Source organism: Triturus cristatus, chromosome 3_2, assembly GCF_964204655.1.
Source record: "Triturus cristatus chromosome 3_2, aTriCri1.1, whole genome shotgun sequence".
Taxonomy (NCBI): Eukaryota; Metazoa; Chordata; class Amphibia; order Caudata; family Salamandridae; genus Triturus; species Triturus cristatus.
Window position 1 is genome coordinate 344,595,342 of NC_140584.1, and position 21,139 is coordinate 344,616,480.

The 21,139-nt window shown below is 43.8% G+C and overlaps 1 protein-coding gene across 1 annotated transcript in view; it reads left to right on the plus strand.

The window, feature by feature from the left end:
• The window catches only part of LOC146857344 (cell cycle control protein 50B-like), a 112,134-nt gene that overhangs the window by 52,462 nt on the left and 38,533 nt on the right, over window positions 1-21,139 (plus strand). Inside the window, exons 3-4 of the mRNA XM_085647834.1 lie at window positions 1,349-1,468; window positions 5,511-5,618. Coding sequence (XP_085503960.1) covers window positions 1,349-1,468; window positions 5,511-5,618 — 228 coding nt within the window. The remainder of the gene's footprint in view (window positions 1-1,348; window positions 1,469-5,510; window positions 5,619-21,139) is intronic.

Below are 21,139 nucleotides of genomic sequence, written 5' to 3' on the forward strand. Positions count from 1 at the left end.
ATAGATGAAGGTCACGCTCAACAGAGGTGGAGCTTTGGCACTTAATCTCCTTGACCTGCCAGCGGCATTTGATACTGTTGACAAAGGGATGCTGATCCACCATTTCACCACTTTGGGCATTAAGAATAGGGCTAAATCCCCGTTGACATCTTTTCTTACTGATAGATCACCATTGCTAGTAATGGGCAACTTTGAATTGGCTACTTTCTCTCTCCCCTGTGGGGTTCTGCAGGGCCCATCTATCAGTCCAACTGTGTTTAACATATGTTACAGAGCTGGCTCTTCTAGTCCAATCTTTTGCCCTTGCATTAACTTCCTATGCTGACAGCACCCAAATTGTCCTGTCCATTTTTAATAATGGTACTGAGGTCTCCGCCACTTTCCATGATGGTATGCTGGCTATCAGCTCTTGGATGTCCAAACACTTCCTTAAACAGGATCACCTCAGTTTTACTTATCTATTGCCTGTTTAGTCATCTAGCTGGTGGCCGGAAGAACTGGGCTCTCCCTCCTATCCCAGATACACAGGCAAAACATCTGGGTGTGATAACAGATGAAAAGTTAAATTTCCAACCTCAAGTCAACTTCTGATCTCCTCCTATTTCTTACCTGCTCAGAATGATAAACATTCTTCCCTTTTTATCCCAGTGGAGGGCAGAAACCACGGCACTAGTCCTTTCTAAGCTGGACTACTGCACTGGTCTTTATGTTAATATGCAGGAAAAAACATTAATACGCTCCAGATGGTGCAGAATGCAGCTGCCAGGATTCTCGCGGGGACCACTAAATTCAATTCGGTAGCCAAAGAAATTCGGCAGTTGCACTGGCTTGCGGTAAGAAACTGCATCAAATTTAAGGCTCTTAGCTTAGCCTACAAGGCATTGCAGAATATTGGTCCTGGGTTTCTGAAACTTTCTTTTCAGATGTACACTCCTGATAGACCGATGCGATCACTAGGTGCAAATCCAATGACCACTCCTAGATTTTACAAAGCCAGTTGAGAAGGCAGAAGCTTTGTTGTCAACTACTAAGCTTTGGAACAACCTGCCATCCCACATCCGAGCTCTGCCCACTGTCCTCCCCTTCAGAAAAGAGCTAAAAACCTGGCTCTTTAACAACGAAGCAATGGAAATGCTTGGAAAATTGCAGGAGTGGAAGTTTGAGATTGAGTGTGTCAGTTGTCAGTCTTGTTACTGTGTATCCAGGATATTGCACCTGTGAAGGATACAGTCTGCATGAAGATGGGGATATATGGTAATTTCCTTTTGAAATTATAACTAAGTTTTCAATATTGATACTTTCGTTGCCAAAAAACTCAATTGTTTTCGTATGACTTTTTTTCTTGCAGTTTGATTACACAGGTGCCTATGGAACAAACCTCACGTGTTCTAATTGCATTTATGAAAATAACACCCTTGTTGACCAATGTACGTGTCACCTGGATATTTATCTTTCAGAACTTTTACAGGTAAGAATTTTCTTATTGCGGGCAGATTAAAAAAATATATACTTATATTACGATATTTTTAATTGCAAGTTGTTACAGAACATGCCTTGTTTATGTCAAGCATAGGTATTCAAAACCAAGGATGAGTTCCGACAGTGGCATGCTTATTCGACAACTGTCTCAGTGAAGAGTTGTTGCAGTTATGTTGCATAGTTAATAAATATCAAATTTTCTCTTGTGATTGTCTCTCGAAATTCCCCCCCCCCCCCAACCCCAGCCGACCCCACTGCTCTTACCTGCCGCAGCTGGATAAGTCCACAGAAGCCATCTCCAGTATAATCCTACCATTGTCCTCTTTTTCATCCCTAGAGCCAGATGTGTACCTCAACAGAACACCTGGCTTCTTCTTGTAGCCAGTTAAAATGTTCTTTATTGCCGAATAACATCTAGGACAAAATTATTTTTACTCCACAAATTTGACATATCCCCTAGCAGAATACGGTTTCCAATTGCTAATATTCTTCCTTTTATAACTGGGTGTTATGATGAACTCTCAAAATGTTTAAAATACTTCTTGGTTGAATGATAAGTTTGAGCCTGTGAAAAAAAATATGAAAACAGGAGTGGCCGGCTTGGATCAGGGGTGGCGGGGCAAGAGGGGTGTAAAAAAAGAAAAAAACACTCCCCTTATCGTCGCATCTTTCCTCCGTTTCTCCTCTGCATGGGCCTGAACAGGAAGCAAACCGGCTCCCCTAAGCCAATCGCAATGCAGCGTTGTGTTGTGATTGGTCTGAGTGTTGGAATACAAATGTTTTAGCTGTGTTGTTAATACATTTTACGTCTTGTTAGCTTTCGCAGCATCATTGTATGTCCAGCCGCCATTTTGAGCCATGATCGAAACTAACTTCTGTATCTCTGCCATAGCTGAAAGTAGCTGCAATAGTCTTTCTTTCTCCAATGTTGAGCTTTGCTGTACTAATAAATACACTGTTCTTATTAGTTCATACCTTTCCCACTAGATAGGCCTGCTCCCACCCTTAGACCGGCGGGCACAGGCAGAGTGACCTTGGCATCGAGATAGCATGTACCCGGTCTCAGGATCGAAACTCGTCCTTCTCTATCTCCTTTGTTCAACTGCTACCAACTGGAAATTTCCAGTCCAGGTGTGTCTTTGTTGGTTCTGAATTGTACATAATGTATTGCCATGCTTGCCGAAGTCAGTCCCTCTGCAGCAAACCCAGGGGGCTGGTCAGACTGGACTCCGCTCGAGTGTATCTGAATAAATGTACTTGGTTTGTATTCTCTCCTGTCTGACCGACTCTTCATTTGTATGAAAGGCTGAGAGGTGCTCGTGAGTGACCCGGGTGGCCCTAATCAGGTCACTTTCTTCAGGAGCACCGTGGTTTGGCTCTCAGCAGGAACTGGAAGCCTGGGCATGTTCTCCACCCCGGCTGTGACGCAGCCTCGGCGTAGAACATGAAAAGTGCGCATGATAGTTTGGACGGCCCAAGTCAGCTGGCCAAACATTAATGCACACTTTACATAGTGCCCACCACTCTTTCCCTGCTCTGCGAGCAGAGCAGCCCCACCTGCCCCGACAAGCTTGGAGCAGGAAACAATAAAATGAAAGCATAGTTATCATTTTATTTTTCCTTTACTTACACTGTTGCAAAGCAGTGGGGTGACGCACCTCTGCCCTGTGCGGAGAAGCCGCCCCTGTATGAAAATAAATCATAAAGAACTTTGCAATGTGTGTCGCGTTTGGGTTAATAATCCAAATTTAAAGGGTCTATCTGTTTGTTTCCTGAAAAAAAAAAATAATAATTCTGGACATTTTCACATGTATCTCGAAAAAGCTATTTGTCCTTGGCACAATTCTTGTCTAAATATTTAAATCTCATTATTGTGCCCCACTCCTCAGCTATGGGTGCCTGTTTCTTGATCCTTAGCGATGCTAGATATTGAACCCAAAAAGTACCCTCCCCTCAAAGTTTACTTTTTTTAAATTTATTTTTTAGGAGTTTTATATAGCACGAACAAGACCTGAGACATCGGGTATCGGAGCGCTTTACATGATCACCAGTTTCATTATAGAAGGACACATGGGAGATTAAGTGATTTGCCCACACGATGTTGAGCGTCATTGCCAAGACTCAAACCTGGTTCCCCAGCTTCGAGGTCGACCACTCTAGCCATAATACATCCTCTCCCCAAAATTGGGCAGGTAATTCCAAACACATCCTCTGTCACCTGATGGTGCAAAATATCTTCCCTGGAGCAATTCTAAATTAACAAACCCATAAATGAAATATCATTCTTCAATGGTGAAAAGCCGTTGCAGTCCAGACCAGCCTCCAACAAATTTTCTACACCTATGAGAGGAACCAACAGGCACACTTTCAAACCTAAAAGATAGACTACTCATATCCTCGCACTCTGCCCCTAGATATAGAATCATGTTTAAGCCCGGTTGAGATGCTGTCATGGTTTTTCAGCGATTTTAAGTCAAGATCAGTTTTTTCACACAACCGAGGAGCAAAAAACAAGCAAAATAAGTAAGACTTTCTAAAAAATACAAATTAAAAATAGCCCAAAACCGTTCCTGGAAAAAGAATTGCTAACAAAACCATTTGAATGAAAGAATCTACATGGGACAGAGAATGGACTCCCATGGGGAAAGAGACACACGGGCAAGAAGACAGGATGACACTGGCTATGCAACAATCTATACACCAATATCTAATACACCATCTCTGGGACAGGGAGACATTTATTTTAGATGGAGATATCCTAGGATGGAGACCAAATAACACATGTTCAATGGGACAGGAAAGCTGGTACACTGGAATAGGAGGGTCACTTACATTGGGAAACCAACATGTCACTAGTCAGAACATAGATATTGAGTTGATTGGGACACGGTGAATTTGACCACGAAATACTGATAGTGGGACAAGGAGACCAGTTCAAAAGAGCAGGAAGACTGTTAAATTGGAACCGTAGGCACATGGACTGGGACTTGAAAAGACGTACCCACACAAATAAAGACGCACAGACCTCAATTTGTACAGAAACACAATTACACTATGGCTAATGCACAAGACCAACTGAGCATAGTTTGGTACTAGAGGAGGTCCAATGCTTTAATTTGAGCCAGTGGTTTCCGGTGCTCAGCACCGGCACTTAATCATAAACACCGGCGCTTTTCATGAGCACCAGTTATGGACGCATTCATTTATTGTAGCCACAAGGATTTGCCCAGAATCACAGGATGTTGAGCCAACGCTGAGATTTGAACCTGGTTCCCCAGATCCGAAGGCAGCAGCTCTGGTCATTACGCCACATCCTCTCCCCACTTTCGTGGATTTGTTTTAGGCAGCACTAACAGGACAAATGGGCTGGTGTCAACTGCCTCCTGACGAGAGCCCCAGTACTTTATCTTTTATTTTTTTATTTTTTACAAATTAACCACTGAGGAGGTCACAAATAACCTATATAACCAGCGCCAAGTTGCCAGGGCAAAGAACAACCCACAACTGACCCCTCCATCTCAACAAAATAAGCCTTTTGGATTGAATTATTAGTTGCAGTGGGATTTGTCCCTAAAAATTATCTTCAAAATTATCTCTGGATAGTCTGCTCTTTGCTCTGTCCTCTTTTTTAGAATGTTCTCCACTGTCAAAGTATTTCATTTTTTATTCGACTTGAGCACACTGACGTTTTGAGCAGAAATACCGAACCATCAGAAACTGTGCATAGTTTGAACTGTTCTGGGAGGGTACATAAACCACAAAAGGTGATTGAAGCATTTTTACGTAGATACTTTTTAGTGAGACCTGTAGGGAGACTTTAACATTATATCCCCATTCTGTGTAATTATTATATATATTACTTGTCAGTGTAAGACTTTTGAATTTTTGTTGGTCTCTATTTCTCGGTTTTGAGTTTATAATGGATGAATGTGCATCAACGTTATGCTGCATTTTTCTTGTGGCGCAATTGTTTAGCCACAAAAAGTGCTCTTACAAAATATAAAAATTCATGTTGTCGTTTTTTCTTTTAGGGGCCTGTATATATGTATTATGAGCTAACTAATTTCTACCAGAATGCCAGGAGGTATCTGACATCAAGAGACGACTCGCAACTGAGTGGAATCCTATCTAGCTTAACGGTAAAGAATACAACTCTTGAACACTTATTTCTGCCTCCTACCCTTCCTTTCCTGAAGTTAATATGTGCTTAGACCTTTGGACCATAGATATGGAATGTGTCTGCGATCAGGGGTGTAACTAGACCCGAACTTTGGCGGTGGCTAAGATTTCCAGCCTGGGCTGACTCGAGCGCTGGTGGGGGCCGTTATGAGTGTGTCTTTTTTTGTCGCTCTTCCCCCCCCCCCCCCCCCCCCTCATAACCGCCTTCTCCATGAATTGTCTCACTACAACTCCAACAGTGCACCTCATCTCTCCATAGCCTCTATCTAATGTACATTTCAATTTCTTTATAGTGCTAATCCTAGTTCACTCCCATTCAGTTCTGTGATCAGCATGGTACACTTTCTTTGCAGCAGGCCCATTAACCCTCCACACTACTTTACGATAAGCCAAAACTGCCACTACACAAAATGCCAAACTCTCACCAGTTGGAGAATTAATCACCAGAGTTATCCTGGCATTTTTATTGTAACCTGAAAACTACCTGATGCACAAGGAAGTTCATGTGCTTTTAAAACAACAATTATTATTTTTAAACACTGCGTCCCCCACCAAAGTCAACACCAGGTGCAGCTGCACCAGTCGCACTGCCCTAAAGCCAGTCCTACTCCCAGCAATGGGGCTGGACAAGCATTTCCAGAAATGGGATCAGAGCTCACCTTATGGCCATTATATAAGGAAAATGATCTATGTAAGTGGTGGGGTGTGATACTTACCCCAAATTCCAGCAAACAACACACAACTTACAGTTTTTTGTAGATGATTAAAGGTAGAGTAGACTTCTCTCTTGGGGAATTTTTTTTAAACGTTTGGGATCACATTTTTAAAAAGCTTCAAACTTTTACAGCATTAATGAAATATTCCAGTACTTTCATGGTGCTCCATGGAAGCCTGGCCTTTCCTAGGAGTAAATCTTGTATTTTTTTCAAATGTCTGAAATCGGAAATGACTTCCACTATACCAAGGTCATAATTCTTTCATGGGTGAGCCCCTTATGCCAAGGAGTACATACAATATGACAGTGGCACAAATTTATCATGGCTACTTCAGCCACATTCATTGGTACCTATAAAAATTCCCTCCGGTATACAGGGACGGACTTGCCGTAGTGGGCACCGGGCAAACCCCCGGTGCGCCGCACGGGTGGGGACCGGTTTTGGGCCCCTGGGGGCCGTTATTGCAGCATAGCTGCAAAATCGGCCCTGTAACAAAATCGGCCGAAAACCGGCCCTGGCAAGGAGCTCTGCCGCACCCCCAATCCCCCCGGGGGAGCCGGCCGACCACTTTGTCAGGGCCGGTTTTGGTTCCCAGCCCTGCCGGTATACATGGGTCAGCTTTTTTCCCATTGACACCCCATAAACAATGAGTACAGGAAATCTTATGACAAGACCTCAAATATCATTTCCATTATTTTGCTATGGATCCACCCCACTTGCTAAGAATTGCTTGCATCGTGTCAGGCCCTTCGAACAGGTGTGGTGGCACGTGTTCTGTGTCCCTGCCAATCACTGGGTTAGCGGCTTTCTCAAATACAGTTCAAGTCCCCACAGCCAATGATGGTGTCTTAATAGAAGCGTGCCAGGGCCTGCAATTTGCCTTATGCAACACCTCCCATCCATATGCTATTAGTGCCCTTGTCCATAAGGCAAGAATAACCTCCAGTATGCCAGACCAGCAGCACACTTGCGCGCATAACACATGCTGTTGTGTAGTTCCTACCAATCTGTAAGACATGTACATTTGTTGGACAAAAACCTTTGGGTGAGTTGCCTAGACTGTTTCTGGGCACCCCCACAAAATATGTTGGCCTAGAGACCAGCTAGCTCACTGTGCCACCATAAGCCGCCCTAACCTTACCATGGAGCAGATAGTTTCTGGCAACCACTGAACATGAGAACTCTGACCCCTCAGGGATCATAGAAACAGATCAAAACTTCTTGTTTAGTCACTTGTGCTTACTAGTGCTCAGAGAAATACACAGACACAGTGGGACGTTTTCAATATGTTTATTGAACCAATGTTGTTCTTGTATATAATACATGTGCTGCGATACTCAGTAGACAGAAGCAAATGAACGTGGTTACAACCACCAAAAGCGTAAATAGTAGATACAGTTCTACCACAGTGCTAAAACAGTGTATATATACAGGCATATAAACAAGGCAGTAATCGGACATACTCCTACTATGCAAAACCCTACTCTAAGTTTAACTAGAGGATGTGTAGGTGTGAAGCCAAGAATCCCCCCAAGGGACGATATAACCCTATTACCTGGCAAAAGAGAGTGTAGGCGCCCGTCTTAGTTTTGAACTGGACACACCCTGACAGAGATGTCAGACCCCTGCATGGTGAAATCTCAGCATGCAGAAACCGTCGGTGTCTGCTGAAGTGCCTCCTCTTGTAATCTATAGGTATGATCGTTAATAGAAAGCAGGCTTGCAATGTACGTGCAGATGAGCGATGTTATGGAAATGTAGATAGCTCTGTCACCCCGCGGATGAATTTAGAACAACTTTTGTACCAAGTGCATAAAGAGGCCTGTGTACATGTTTGAATCAACGTGATAAAGCTAGATGTGTAAACAAAGTAGTTTCTGAGAATCAAATTCAACATTGTCGTGCATGCAAATATGTGCAAAAGTTCACATTAGAAATGTTATTGTGAAAGAGGACCATGTAAGAAATGAGCAGCTTCGCTACATGTGCCTAACCCAGGGAACATAAGAGTACACTCACTTACACCCATTCTTTCACAAACACATTCTCACTGTATCTCTTGCACTCCTTCTTACATTTGTACTCTCACACTCACACACAGTCACACTGCCACTCACACTTCCATTAGTCAATCTGCTTTTATTGTTTAAGAAAAGCTTGCCCCGCTGGCTCTGTTACCCGTCTTGCCTCTTATTGAAGCTCAATAAAAACCTATTCTCTATACACTATTCAAAATTAATAATATATTCTCTTGCCAATGTTTGTTACAAGTATGATGTGAGTGAAAAGTGGACTTCCTTAAAATAGCTGGACGCGGCTTATATTTGGTTTCACATGTGGATCAAGCAGGTACAGTATTGGAAATTAACTAATCCATGTTCTAACATGTATTATCACAGCATCCAACTGATCTTATGAAATGCTTGGCTTCTTCGGCAACTGTGGATTTTATCCAGTAACACTTTGCATTTTGAGGTTTTTGAGACCCAACTTACAATGTTAAAAAAAAAATAAAAAAAATACATGTCCGGAATGTCCTGGAATGAAGCATTGAGGTGAATGGAAAAGCTGAAGATGTCACACGATCTTCAATCTGGCGCCATAATACAAAGCCTCAGCACTAGTGTCCCTCCTGGTGCCATCCCACTTTCTCAGTCCAGTCTCCCTCTTGCACCAGCCCCGTTGTTGCAGATGGAATTCAGTAGGCATCTAGTACCATGGAAAAAGCAGGTATTCTGTGGGTGTCTTTGTAGAATTGTGTATATTCTTGAGAGTTGTGTACATTTTTATGTGCAGTCCGAGGTGTGCTTATGTAAGTGCTGGATTATGGTGAATAGTGTTAGTGAGTGCAGCGTGAGTGGTGCGAGTGTAGGGTTAAAGATGTGCAGATGTCCGTGTCAAGTGAGCTGTATGAATGCAATAATATGAGAGGAGGGCCTATGTGAGGTTCGGGTGAGAGGAGTGAATGCAGAGTGAAAGGATTGAGTGCAGGGTGTTGTGAGCGGTGTAAATGTGGGTGAGTGGTATGCCTGTGAGTGGCGATAGTGAAGGCTGATCTGTGAAAGTGACTAGTGAGTGCATTGTGAGAACAGTTAGTGCAGAGTGAGTGGTGTGTCCCTATGAGTTCCGGCAGACTATTGTCCCTGTGCAGGCAGGATGAGCAGAGTGCCTGCATGAATGCAGTCCGTGTGAGAGCAGGGTGAGAGGAGGAAGTGCAGGGTGAGTGGTGACTATAGGGTGAGTGCTGTATTTGTTTGCATGGTAAGTGCTGTGCCTATGTGAGTGAAGGGTGAGCTGTGTGAGTGACAGGAGTGCCTATAAGAGTGCATAGTGAGCGATGTGACAGTGTGAGAGTATTGTGCGAGGGTTGACTGTAGGGTGAGTGATGTGACATGACTTTGGGTGCAGGTGAAAGTGTGGAGTGGGAGGAATGAATGTATGGTGAGTGATGTGTTTGTTTGAGTCAGATCACAGAGTAACCAGTGAGAGTGACAGGTGAGTGAAGTGTCACATGAGTGCAGGGTGAGTAGTGTGCTCATGTAAGTGCAGGGTGAAAAGTGTGAGTGCAGTGTGATTACTGTGAGTGTAGGGTGAGCAGTGTGCTCATGTGACACCAGGGTAAGTGGAGGGAGAACGGCATGAGGTCATGTTGAGGGGCATGATTGCAGTGTTGGCGCTGTGAGTGCAAGGTGAGCGGTGTGCTCGTGTGAGTGCAGGGTAAGAGGAGGATGAATGATGTGATTGCAGGGTATCGGCGTGAGGGCAGTGTGGTTGCTGTGAGTGTAGGGTGAGCAGTGAAAGTGACAAGTGAGTAGAGCATCATGTGCATGCAGGGTGAGCGGTGTGCTTATGTGAGTGCAGGGTAGGGTGAGAGCGTGAAAGTGAAGAGTGAGTGGTGAGAATGAGTGAGTTGTCTGAATGCTAGTTGTCTGAATGCTAGATGTATTCCTAGACACCAGGAGTAGCTCAGCATTGTATTGAGGGCTTGTGTAGGGTTTCAGATATAAGTTGACCTATTGCTTTTTTATGGTTTCAATCGGGGATGGAGGGTGGTGGAAATAAATAATGTGATGATCCTGCAACAAATTTTCAGTTTCCTGAGTAGGGTTCCCAGCTACCAGCACCACCTGTATGGTGCTGTACCAGCCAATACAAATATAAGTAAAATCACCTAGAGCCAGTATTTTTAGCACAAATCTGTGCATACTTCAAACTGCTAATATAAATAGAAAGCACTTTTAAATGTGTTTTAGGGCTCCATAAATGATCCATGACTAATCATTAAACAAAACAAAGACAGAAAAGTTACAAATGAATACATACCATCTTATTACAGCCCTATTTAGTATCAAGGTGAGGCCTTTGCGGATTCTTTAAAGAACAAATGGCCAGTATTTTTCTTTTGGAAAGGTACTGTGCCTACTCCTGGGATGCCTTTTCACTAAACACATGCTCCTACTATGGCACTAAAAATAAATTACAAATGTACGTAATACGCAGAGTGGGGACCCATGGGGTATTGGAACTAGTGGGGGGGGAGGGAGGGGGAAACAAAGCTTCGTTAACCATTTCACAAAAGGCATGTAAAGGGTCATTTTAAAGACCTGCGGAAAAACTCTGGTGTGGCTGAGTAATACACCATACACTGACCAGCAGATGCCACAGCAGCTCGAGCAGCAGCAGCCCGGGCTGAAACACAAGACTGGGGGTGGGGCGGGGGTCGGGGGGGGGGGTGCATTGTGTATTTGGCTAAAGCCTTTTTAGCCCATTGGGCGGTCCTCGCCTCTCTGCAATGTCTATTCTGAATATCCTAGTAGATTGTTTATTTTGATCATGTTTGTGAGTTGTGTAAACCAGCCAAAGCTTTTATGACTGATTTTATTGCCATTACTAGGCAATGTCTTTGGATTCAAACTCCTTTTAGCTCCTACCTTTACACTTATTTTTCTTGCCACATCTTAAAGCAGGTTGAGTCAGAATTTCTTATCAAAGTTTAAAATATTGTGTAGTGGCATGCTGTGTAGTTCAATCACCTGAAGAATTTGGTTTAGTGTTTTGCACAAGATTCTTTGCAGTAGAAAAATGGATTCTAGGTTTTGCAGAATCGAAGACTTTTTCTGATTTAAATCAATTTGTTCTTCTGGAGAAGCTAAAATGGCAACACGGATATAATTATCAGTGCTATAACAAAGCCTTTGTTTGGTGCCTTCGTTCTCCAAGTTGCATATCTTCATGTACTAATTTTGGCATGTAAACTTCTGCTTTGTAGGAAAACACTATAATACCAGTACAAGGTGCTTCCCTGTGGGCTGAAGTCGGCATCCAACCTCAGCAGGCAGTGGTGGCCTATTTGAGATGAAGGATTTATCTCATGTTATTATCTTCTTGGTGCAGATAGTTGTGACGCCTGGATTGACCTTCTTGCATTTTCCTCCCTGTAATGGGTGACTGCTGCAAGGGTGAAGACTCCAACAGCTTTTGGATGTGTAAGCCTTTTTCTTCTGTGGCACATGTTCAACCACCCTTAACTAATGACAACCCCCGTGACGTTTATTATGTACTTAAATGTAGTCCTGGGGTATGGGAGTTCACTTTATTCTAATTGGGAGAACCCGACGCTGGCCTTGCTTTAAACATGATGGATTAAAAATATGTCCCTTACTTCTAACATCTTGATATTCACAATCCCTTTGTAGATTCTTGACATCTTGAGCTCCCTCTTTGTTCCATCCAATCCAGTGTGTGTATGTATGTATGTATGTATATATATATATATATTATCTACTGGCAGTCGCCAGTAGATAGTTATAGTTAGGACCGAGTTTCCATAGGAAATCTCAAAATTCTATTTTGAATAACTTTGGCGCCGATTGACGAATCCTCGCGAAATTTTCAAAACTAATGGGGCGCTCCGCTCCGCTCCTACCCTGAAAGTCTCGGGGTGATTCGTCAAGCGGGGGCCGAGAAAAAGGGGGGGTCCCAAAACGCATTTTCCCCATGGATTTTTCCATAGGGACTTTAGTCGCAGCTACAGCCCGAACGGCTGAACAGAATTACTTGAAATTTGGCAGAGAGGTAGCCATAAGGTCCATGAAGTGCCTTTTGCAGGTTTGGTGTAAATCTGCTCAGTATTTCCAGAGAAAATAGCATTTAAATCAATATATATCTGTACGCGCGCAGCGTGCACGCTGGGTGCGCGCACCTTGCCGTGCGCGAGCGCAATTTTGATTGGTTGTTAGATCTTAGTAAACATTTGAATCGGTCGAAACCAGGAAGTGTCGGCTGCCATTTTGTCTCTCGCACTCTGAGGGTGTGAAAAACAAATGTGGAGAACGTGAAAAGGGGGCAGGGTGGACAGTTCCTGACCCCCTAGCCGTGGTCAGGGGGTCCCAGAAGGACCCCCAAGGGCAAAACATTTTTTTTTTTTTTTTTCGAAAAATCGCCGAGTGCGCGCACCCTGCGCGCACCACCCAAACGGAAAAAATTCTGCGAAGTTCGCGCAGCGTACGGGCACTCCGCGATTTTTCGAAAAAAAAAAATAAAAAATAAAAATGTATTTGGCCCTTGGGGGCGAAGCGCTCCGTGCCCACCGCGCGCGCACGGCACGAACTGCGTAAAGTGTGCGCATGCCCACTGTGCGTGCACGGTGCACGAAGCGCACAGTGTGCGCACGGCACGAACTGCGTAAAGTGGGCGCGCGGTGTGCGAAGCGCACTGCGTGCCCACCGTGCGCGCACGGTGCGCGAAGAGCACCGTGCGCGTGCCGTAAAAAAGTTTTGTTTAAAAAAAATATATTAATAAATACATAACTTAGCATTTAAAAGACCGTACAAATTCACTGAAAAAACCATAGGTTTCACACACGTTATAGTTAGGAATTAGCATTTAAAAAACCTTGCAAATTCACTTAAAAAACCATAGGTTTCACACATGTTATAGTTAGCTGGGCATTTCCCTCGTAAAAAACCAATGAAATTCCCCCGTTATAGTTAGTGCAGGCAGGCAACTATAACTCACGCGACCGCAATCCGCTGCTGATGACGTCAGATATTACATCACTGATGACATATGTGTCTTTCTTGGAAAAAAAAAAATGAAATATATGTATAGCTAAAGATGAATGGAAGAAGACATGGGTAAGTAAGTGTCTAAATACAGTGATGTAATATCTGACGTCATCAGCAGCGGATTGCGGTCGCGTGAGTTATAGTTGCCTGCACTAACTATAACGGGGGAATTTCATTGTTTTTTTACGAGGGAAATGCCCAGCTAACTATAACATGTGTGAAACCTATGGTTTTTTAAGTGACTATATATATATATCATAGCTCTTAAAGTGATGTCTAGTCTCATAATAGACCTCTTTTATGGCCTGAACATTTGTTGTGATGTTTGGTTATAGCTACTTTGCATGTGGTTTGCTTGAACGTTTTCTTTGTGTAGCCTCAAGCTTTCTGGCAGTCTTTTCGAGTTTTGTTTAGATTTTACATATACCAGGAAAGTAAGGGGAGAGGTTGTCTTCTTTTTCTGTACATGCCACAAGATGACCTATTTTCCACACGCTAGCCTGTATGAGGAGACTTCTATTCTCTTTCTTGGGAGACTTCGAAATGGAAGATCTGAATAATCATGGGCACGTGTCAGATTGTTTTTCTTTACCTTTAAAGCGTTGGCATTAATGTTAGGTTTTTTTTTTTTTTTTTTTTTTTTTAACTATTCACCAGTTCCAGGAAGCCCAGTCTGTAAAAGTCAGCCACATTTCGCAGTCAAATTCATGTTAAATCCAGTGACGTATCTGCACCAGCAGTCCTTGAAGTGTTGAGGAAAACTGACTTCTCTTTTTGGCGGAGTCTGAAAATATATTAATGAAAATACTGTAAATCAAAGAATAAAGGACCAGGGGATCACACAGCATCTGCCAAGAAGTTAGGCTCCCCGAGGCAATTCGAAGTTCACATTTAGTGTAGTGCAAAAGTATCTATATTGGGGCACAAGTTAATAAAATCCTTACTCATGGCGCTCTGTGGCTGATCTCTGAGACATGAGGTTTAGAATAGGGACAATAGTACAAACAAAAAAAAACTTCTTGCATATGTTTGAAACTCTCCAGGGAATGTGGGTCTAATTTTCATGTCCCTAAAATAGTGCCCTGTACATGTACTTTCTCATGTTTCCCCGGTGATCGAAGGATTTGTTTAGTAATGTTAATTCCTCGGAGGACTTGGGCATTTTAGTCTATTTGAAGAAATTAAGTGTTCTAGCTGGAAGAATAAAAAAAAAAACGGCATAAGGACATTGTTTTGACAGGCCAAGTTAAAAGCGAGATGGGAGGTTTTTGAAAATTGGGCAGTGCAATGAAATTAAATTTTTCAGTTTAAATAATTTTGATTGATTTTATGTAATATAACAACAATACAGCATAAGACACCTGCAACCCTTAGCCGGTGGTACATGCATTTGGAGGCTTACTTAGTAGGGAGCGAGCCAATGAGGAGAAAGAAAGATTATAAACAAGAATATTAAGGAGAGAGGAAAAAAGGGGGATGGGGGAGGTGGGAACATCGCTCCCCCAATGCGCATGCATCTTTGGAGAGTGGCTGTGATCTAGACTGGTGCGGTATGCTCAGTGGTTGTTAGTCTCAGGATCCGTGAGTATTGGGGGCAGGACAGCTCTCGGAACTCGTTCGCCAAGTACTGTATGCATGGTTGCCACATCTTGTCGAACCGGGGCAATTGTTGTGGCCATCAGCTTCTCCATTCTCTAGATTTCCTATACTATATGTAACCAGTCCTAGTGAGTGGGTACATTGAAGTTGCTTCGCTGCCCCCAAAGTGAGAATAATAGCTATGCCTTTGGGCGATTTCAATGGATCGGTGAGCGGGTTTAAACATTGTATGAATAGCATCTAAGACTCCTGCCCAATATTATTCTATGCTGGGGCACTGCCATAAGTGATGTGTGGGTGTGCCCTGTTGTCCGCATTGTTTCCAACACCACACGCCCCCCCCCCCCCCCCGGGGTCCCACATAGAGACTCTGGCCGGTGTGAGGTACCGGTAGTGGGCTATTTTGAGGAGCATTTCTTTGCTAGTGGTGTTGAGGGTGGATGTTTGTGCTCGGTGTAGGATGTCACTCTCCTTTTTGTCTGAAAAGGAGCATTTGCACTCTTCCCCCATCTGGCCCTGACGGGGAAGGTAAAGGGTGAATGGGCTGCGCCAGGAATGCATAAATGTCGGAGAGTAGCCTCTTGTCAATATTCCGTGTGATAAGCCACTTCTCAAAGGGCAGTAGGGGTCTGCTGGTGTGTGGTTGAATCCACTGGTGGGTCACCCAGTGTGTCAGCGCCGGATATTGCTATCTCGCCAAACCCGGGAGTGAGTAGCATGTCCGTAGTTTGGTGAAGTCCATGAGCCAATCTAGGTCGAAAAGGTCACCCACCCTCCTGCAGTTGGCCTCCTGCCATACCATAAATCCTGATCCCTCCACCGCAGGGGGGGGGGGGGGGGGGGGGGAGTCCGGGTTGCCTATCACTGGTGTCAGTGGGGATATCTGGGTAGAAAGGTTATGTTTCTGCTCTACCTTTTCCTAAACTCCAAAGGTCGACCTTGTGACTGGCGAGATGTACACATCCACTAGTCTATGCAGCTTAGGTAGCCACAGCCCTTTCCAAATGTGTGTACCCACTATGGCTTGCTCTATAAAGCACCTGTGTTTTTGATGAGCGTGCAGGACCACTCCACCATGTATCGCAGCTGGGCCGCCTGATAGTATTTGAATATGTTCGGGACCCCGAGTCCCCCCTCTGCCATCATAAGAAAGGCCCGTGATTGGTACATTCTCGCCCGCTTAACATCCCAGATTTTGTCCCAGATTAGAGCCTGCAGTTTGTCTAGTATCCGCGTTGGAGGCTGAAGTTGTAGGGTTTGCATTACCTAAAGTAGCGTAGGGAGTAGCGTCATTTTGACGGCTGCCAAACGCCCCAGCCATGAGAGGCCCTGCGGCTTCCGTTTAGTGAGGTCTGATCGGATCATGGCGAGTAAGTTCCCATAATGTTTTATAAGATTGATTATACAGTATAATCAAGCTTCTAAAAAAAAAATTGCGAAACAGTAAGATTTATATAAAACAACCTAAGTCCATTCTCTCATTCAGACCCTTCGGATTGACCACACTGAAGCGCCGCAGGGCCCTCAAGCCACTAACTGACATTCGCAGTGCCCGGGAAATTCAGTACAAATGGACAGCCTTTTCGCCTACAGTTTGTATGGAAGGAGGAGGTCCGGATACAAATTCATGTACCACATCCTTTCTCTGCCCCACGTTTTCTTTTGAAGTGTGTCATTGTCTCAGCAAGAGACATCTGACATAGGCTGTCGCTATTAGGTGGCTCTTTCAATTTCAAGTGGGTCTTGGTGACAAGATGTTCAGCAATTCGTCTTGCAGTCTTCCAAGTTACTATTGGGACAGTCACTCTGCAAAACCTGCAAATTAACATCTTTTGCCCACGCATTTCTTCACCCATGAAATCTTTGTTTTCCAGCACATAATCTTCTGCCATCTTTATTCTGCGGTGCATGTTGTTCTGCGCAAAGTAGATCAATAAAAAAAAACACTTCGAAACCGGTTGCGCACTGTTGAGAAAATAAAGAGAAAGACAACATTTTCATGGTCAGGTGACTGCTGTGCAAACAGGGAAGAGCGCACTTGTGTTGCAATGAGTAACAGCTCCCGTGACCAGAACTTGTTGTTTCTAATAGGCTAAAAGCAACCTTACAGACATCAAGGCCTCGTGCCCCTGCCCTGGGGTAAGTCAGCACTTTCGGAAATTTGCCTGAAAAGGGAGGCTCTGTGCAAGGCACACCTCTTGAACTGTGGGGTACAGAGAGAACTTTTTGGAATCGCAGGTTTTGTGACTCTCCAGGTATGGGTAATTTGAGAGATTTCTGGGAGTGTTGGGCGTTGTAGGCAAGGCAGGCAGTTCTCATAGTTCATTTAGAATTAATGTGTTGTCATTTGAAGAAAGTGAGAGCTGGGTGACCTGTTCATGGTTTTGGGCACTCCTCGCAATTCACGTAGCATGATGGCACGGCTCTGAGTAAAGCTAGGCTGGTTTTCACTGCCGTTTTTTTTCGCCTCTGAGATTTATATAGTGCAAACTCGACCTGAAGGTATTGAAGCGCTTCACATGAGCACCTGTTGCGTTACGCAAGGGCACATTCATTTTTGTTAGGGTCGGGTAGATTACGTGGTTTGCCCAGATTCACAGGATGTTGAGCGTCCTTGCAGAGACTCGAACCCAGTTCGCCAGATTTGAGGTCCACCGCCCTAACCATTCGACTACATCCTCTCCTGCTGTTATTTTCAAGGTTTATGGAAGAGTCTATGCGTCAAGTGTTGTTTGTGAAGTTGAAATCTTGCCATTATCACAATGATTACAAAAACATGTTTTGTAAAAGAATGATAACTTGTTTGCTATTTCAGCAATCACATTTTCTAACCTAGTTAACTGGGGTCCTTTCTCGTTTAATCCGTGTGCTTAACATTTTCATATGAGCAGATTCAGATACATGCTCGAAACTGATGAGAATGAATTAGTAAATTGTTCTGATGCGCTCAAATGTCAACAGAGGCATTACAACGAAGCAATATACACTGAGTATATTTTGCACAATACGTCTCTCAAAGATGTTGTTTTCGACGAGTGCAAATATATGAAGCTACTTTTTTTGAGTGGATTGCGGAGAAAGGCAGAGCAACATTAAGTGTTTTTGCTAAAGATCTCCTGTCTATATTTACAGCTGCAAGCAATTCAGAAAAACAATAGAAATCTTTAAATAGAACGTGGTTATCGGTGTCGCATATTTTGGCAAATGTTAATAACGGTGTTAGACTGACAGTCACATTTACTGTAAGACTGATTTGTATACCTGGTTATATTTTAATAATGTATTTTATTGTTATTTATCTGCTTTCAAATAAAATGACAAAACAAAAAGATATTGGCAATTGGACATGGAATGTTGTATCCGTACCTTAATATTAGTATTCGGCTCATAAAAAAAAAAAAAAAAAAATCAGCCCTTTATATATTTTTTACATTTATAAAACATCATTTTTCAATTGACAAACACACATACCAACTCCTCTTTGAAATTTTTCCGGGACACGTTAATAGCAATAATCTTACACCCACAGGCATTGCAGGCCGCCAATGCTCACCGAGATGAAACCAGTTCTGGGGGATATAAATGTATATCAATATATATATATATATATATATATATTCACTTAAAAAACCATAGGTTTCACACATGTTATAGTTAGCTGGACATTTCACTCGTGAAAAACCATTGAAATTCCCCCGTTATAGTTAGTGCAGGCAACTATAACTCACGCGACCGCAATCCTCTGCTGATGACGTCCGATATTACATCACTGTATTTAGACACTTATTTACCCATGTCTTCTTCCATTGATTTTTAGCTATACATATATTACAAATATTTTTTTTTCAGAAAAACACATATGTCATCTGTGATGAAATATCTGACGTCATCAACCGAGGATTGCGGTCGCGTGAGTTATAGTTGCTTGCACTAACTATAACGGGGGAATTTCAATGGTTTTTCACGAGTGAAATGTCCAGCTAACTATAACATGTGTGAAACCTATGGATTTTTTAAGTGAATTTGCAAGGTTTTTTAAATGCTAATTCCTAACTATAACGTGTGTGAAACCTATGGTTTTTTTTCAGTGAATTTGCACGGGTTTTTAAATGGTAAGTTATGTATTTTTTTTTTAAAGGTTTTTCACCGTGCGCGCACGGTGCGCTTCGCGTACCGTACGCGCACGGTGCGCTTCGCGCGCCCACGTTACGCAGTTCGCGGAATTTTTCCGTTTCTACCGTACCCGCACGCTACGCGTACTCCGCGATTTTTCGCAAAAAAATTAAAGGAAATTTTGGCCCTTGGGGGTCCTTCTGGGACCCCCTGACAAAGGCTAGGGGGTCAGGAACTGTCCACCCTGCCCCCTTTTCACGTTCTCCACCTTTGTTTTTCACCCCCTTAGACTGCGAGAGACAAAATGGCGGCCGACACTTCCTGGTTTCGACCGATTCGAATGTTTACTAAGATCTAACAACCAATCAGATTCGCGCTTGCGCACGGCAGTGTGCGAGTACGGTAAGTTTTACCGTACGCGCACGGAGCGCGCCTATAGATGTATATATGCTTTTAAATGCTATTTTCTCAGGAAATACTGAACAGATTTACACCAGACCTGCAAAAGGCACATCCCTGACCTGAGGACTACCTCTCTGCTAAATTTCAAGTAATTCTGTTCAGCCGTTTGGGCTGTAGCTTGGACTAAAGGTCCTATGGAAAAATGCACGGGGAAAACGCGTTTTGGGACCCCCCCTTTTTCTCAACCCCCACTTGACGAATCCCCCCGAGACTTTCAGGGAAGGAGCGGAGCGCCCCACCTATTTTGAAAATTTCGCGAGGATTCGTTAATCGGCGCCAAAGTTATTCCAAATAGAATGTTGCGGATTTCCTATGGAAACACGATCCTAACTATGACTATCTACTGGCGACCGCCAGTAGATAATATATATCGCTGAGCCTGTTTGCAGCAGCTGTTGCTTTAGATCGTGGGGGAAATGAAGGCAGCTGATTCTATTTGCCCTGTGCCCCGAGTAAGATCGAGTGACAGATCGAGTGAGATCGATCAATCAGGCTTACTGCAACGCCTGCTGAGTTCATGGGGTGCTAGGCCGCTACACCACCACAGAGCTCAGCAGCTGATCGACAAAATGGGGACAGGCAGAGGGGGTTTGTTGCCCCAAAGAGTTTTCATATGCCCTTGTATGTTTATCATGAATACATGCTGTTTTGTGTATGCCCTTCCATTGCAGCAAAAACCTGCCATTATCAGTGCCATTTCACTTTTCTAGAGCCCGTGATTTCTGACCCTGCATTCCCGTAGTTTTCCGTTGTGGTACAGAGTAGCAATCTAATTTCTTCCATCAAAACATGTGTTCCTGCTGTTTTGTCCGCTGTTTGTAAACACAGGCTGCTGCTGTTTTGCGGCATAGTTCCTTGCCATATGGGCTCCTTTCTTTTGCTGTTTTGTCACTGATTCTAGCAGTTGTGTTATCAGTGTTACGGTGTAGCACAGCTTTGAGCCTGCATACCTGCAGCTTTGTCTTCGCCATTACAATGCTTTACAAGGCTCACGGGCTGCATTAAGCAATAGAAGCTTAATTAAAAAACTAAGCGTGCTGCCTCTTTGCCCGGTGCCCACCCCACGTTAGCCAGGCAGGGGGCCCTTGCTCACAGGATGCATTAAGCAAAGAAGAATTTTAAAACCAAGCATTTCAAGCCTCGTAAAGTAAATGTTCTTTTTAAAGACGTGTTTATTAATGGGGCGCGGCCGCATGCAGACAAACGGCAGACCTCAACAGCTCCTCTCCCCCACGTTAGCCAGGCAGGGGGCCCTTGCTCACGGGCCGCATTAAGCAATAGAAGCTTAATTCAAAAACCAAGCGTGCCGCCTCTTTCCCCGGTGCCCACCCCACATTAGCCAGGCAGGGGGGCCTTGCTCACGGGCCGCATTAAGCAATAGAAGCATAATTAAAAAACCAAGCGTGCAGCCTCTTTCCCCGGTGCCCACACCCAAGGGATATTATACTGCACAAGTACAACAATCCCAACATTTACCTTGGATGGTTCACCTAGGCGTTGGAACACTGGCGGTCATTGTCTGGT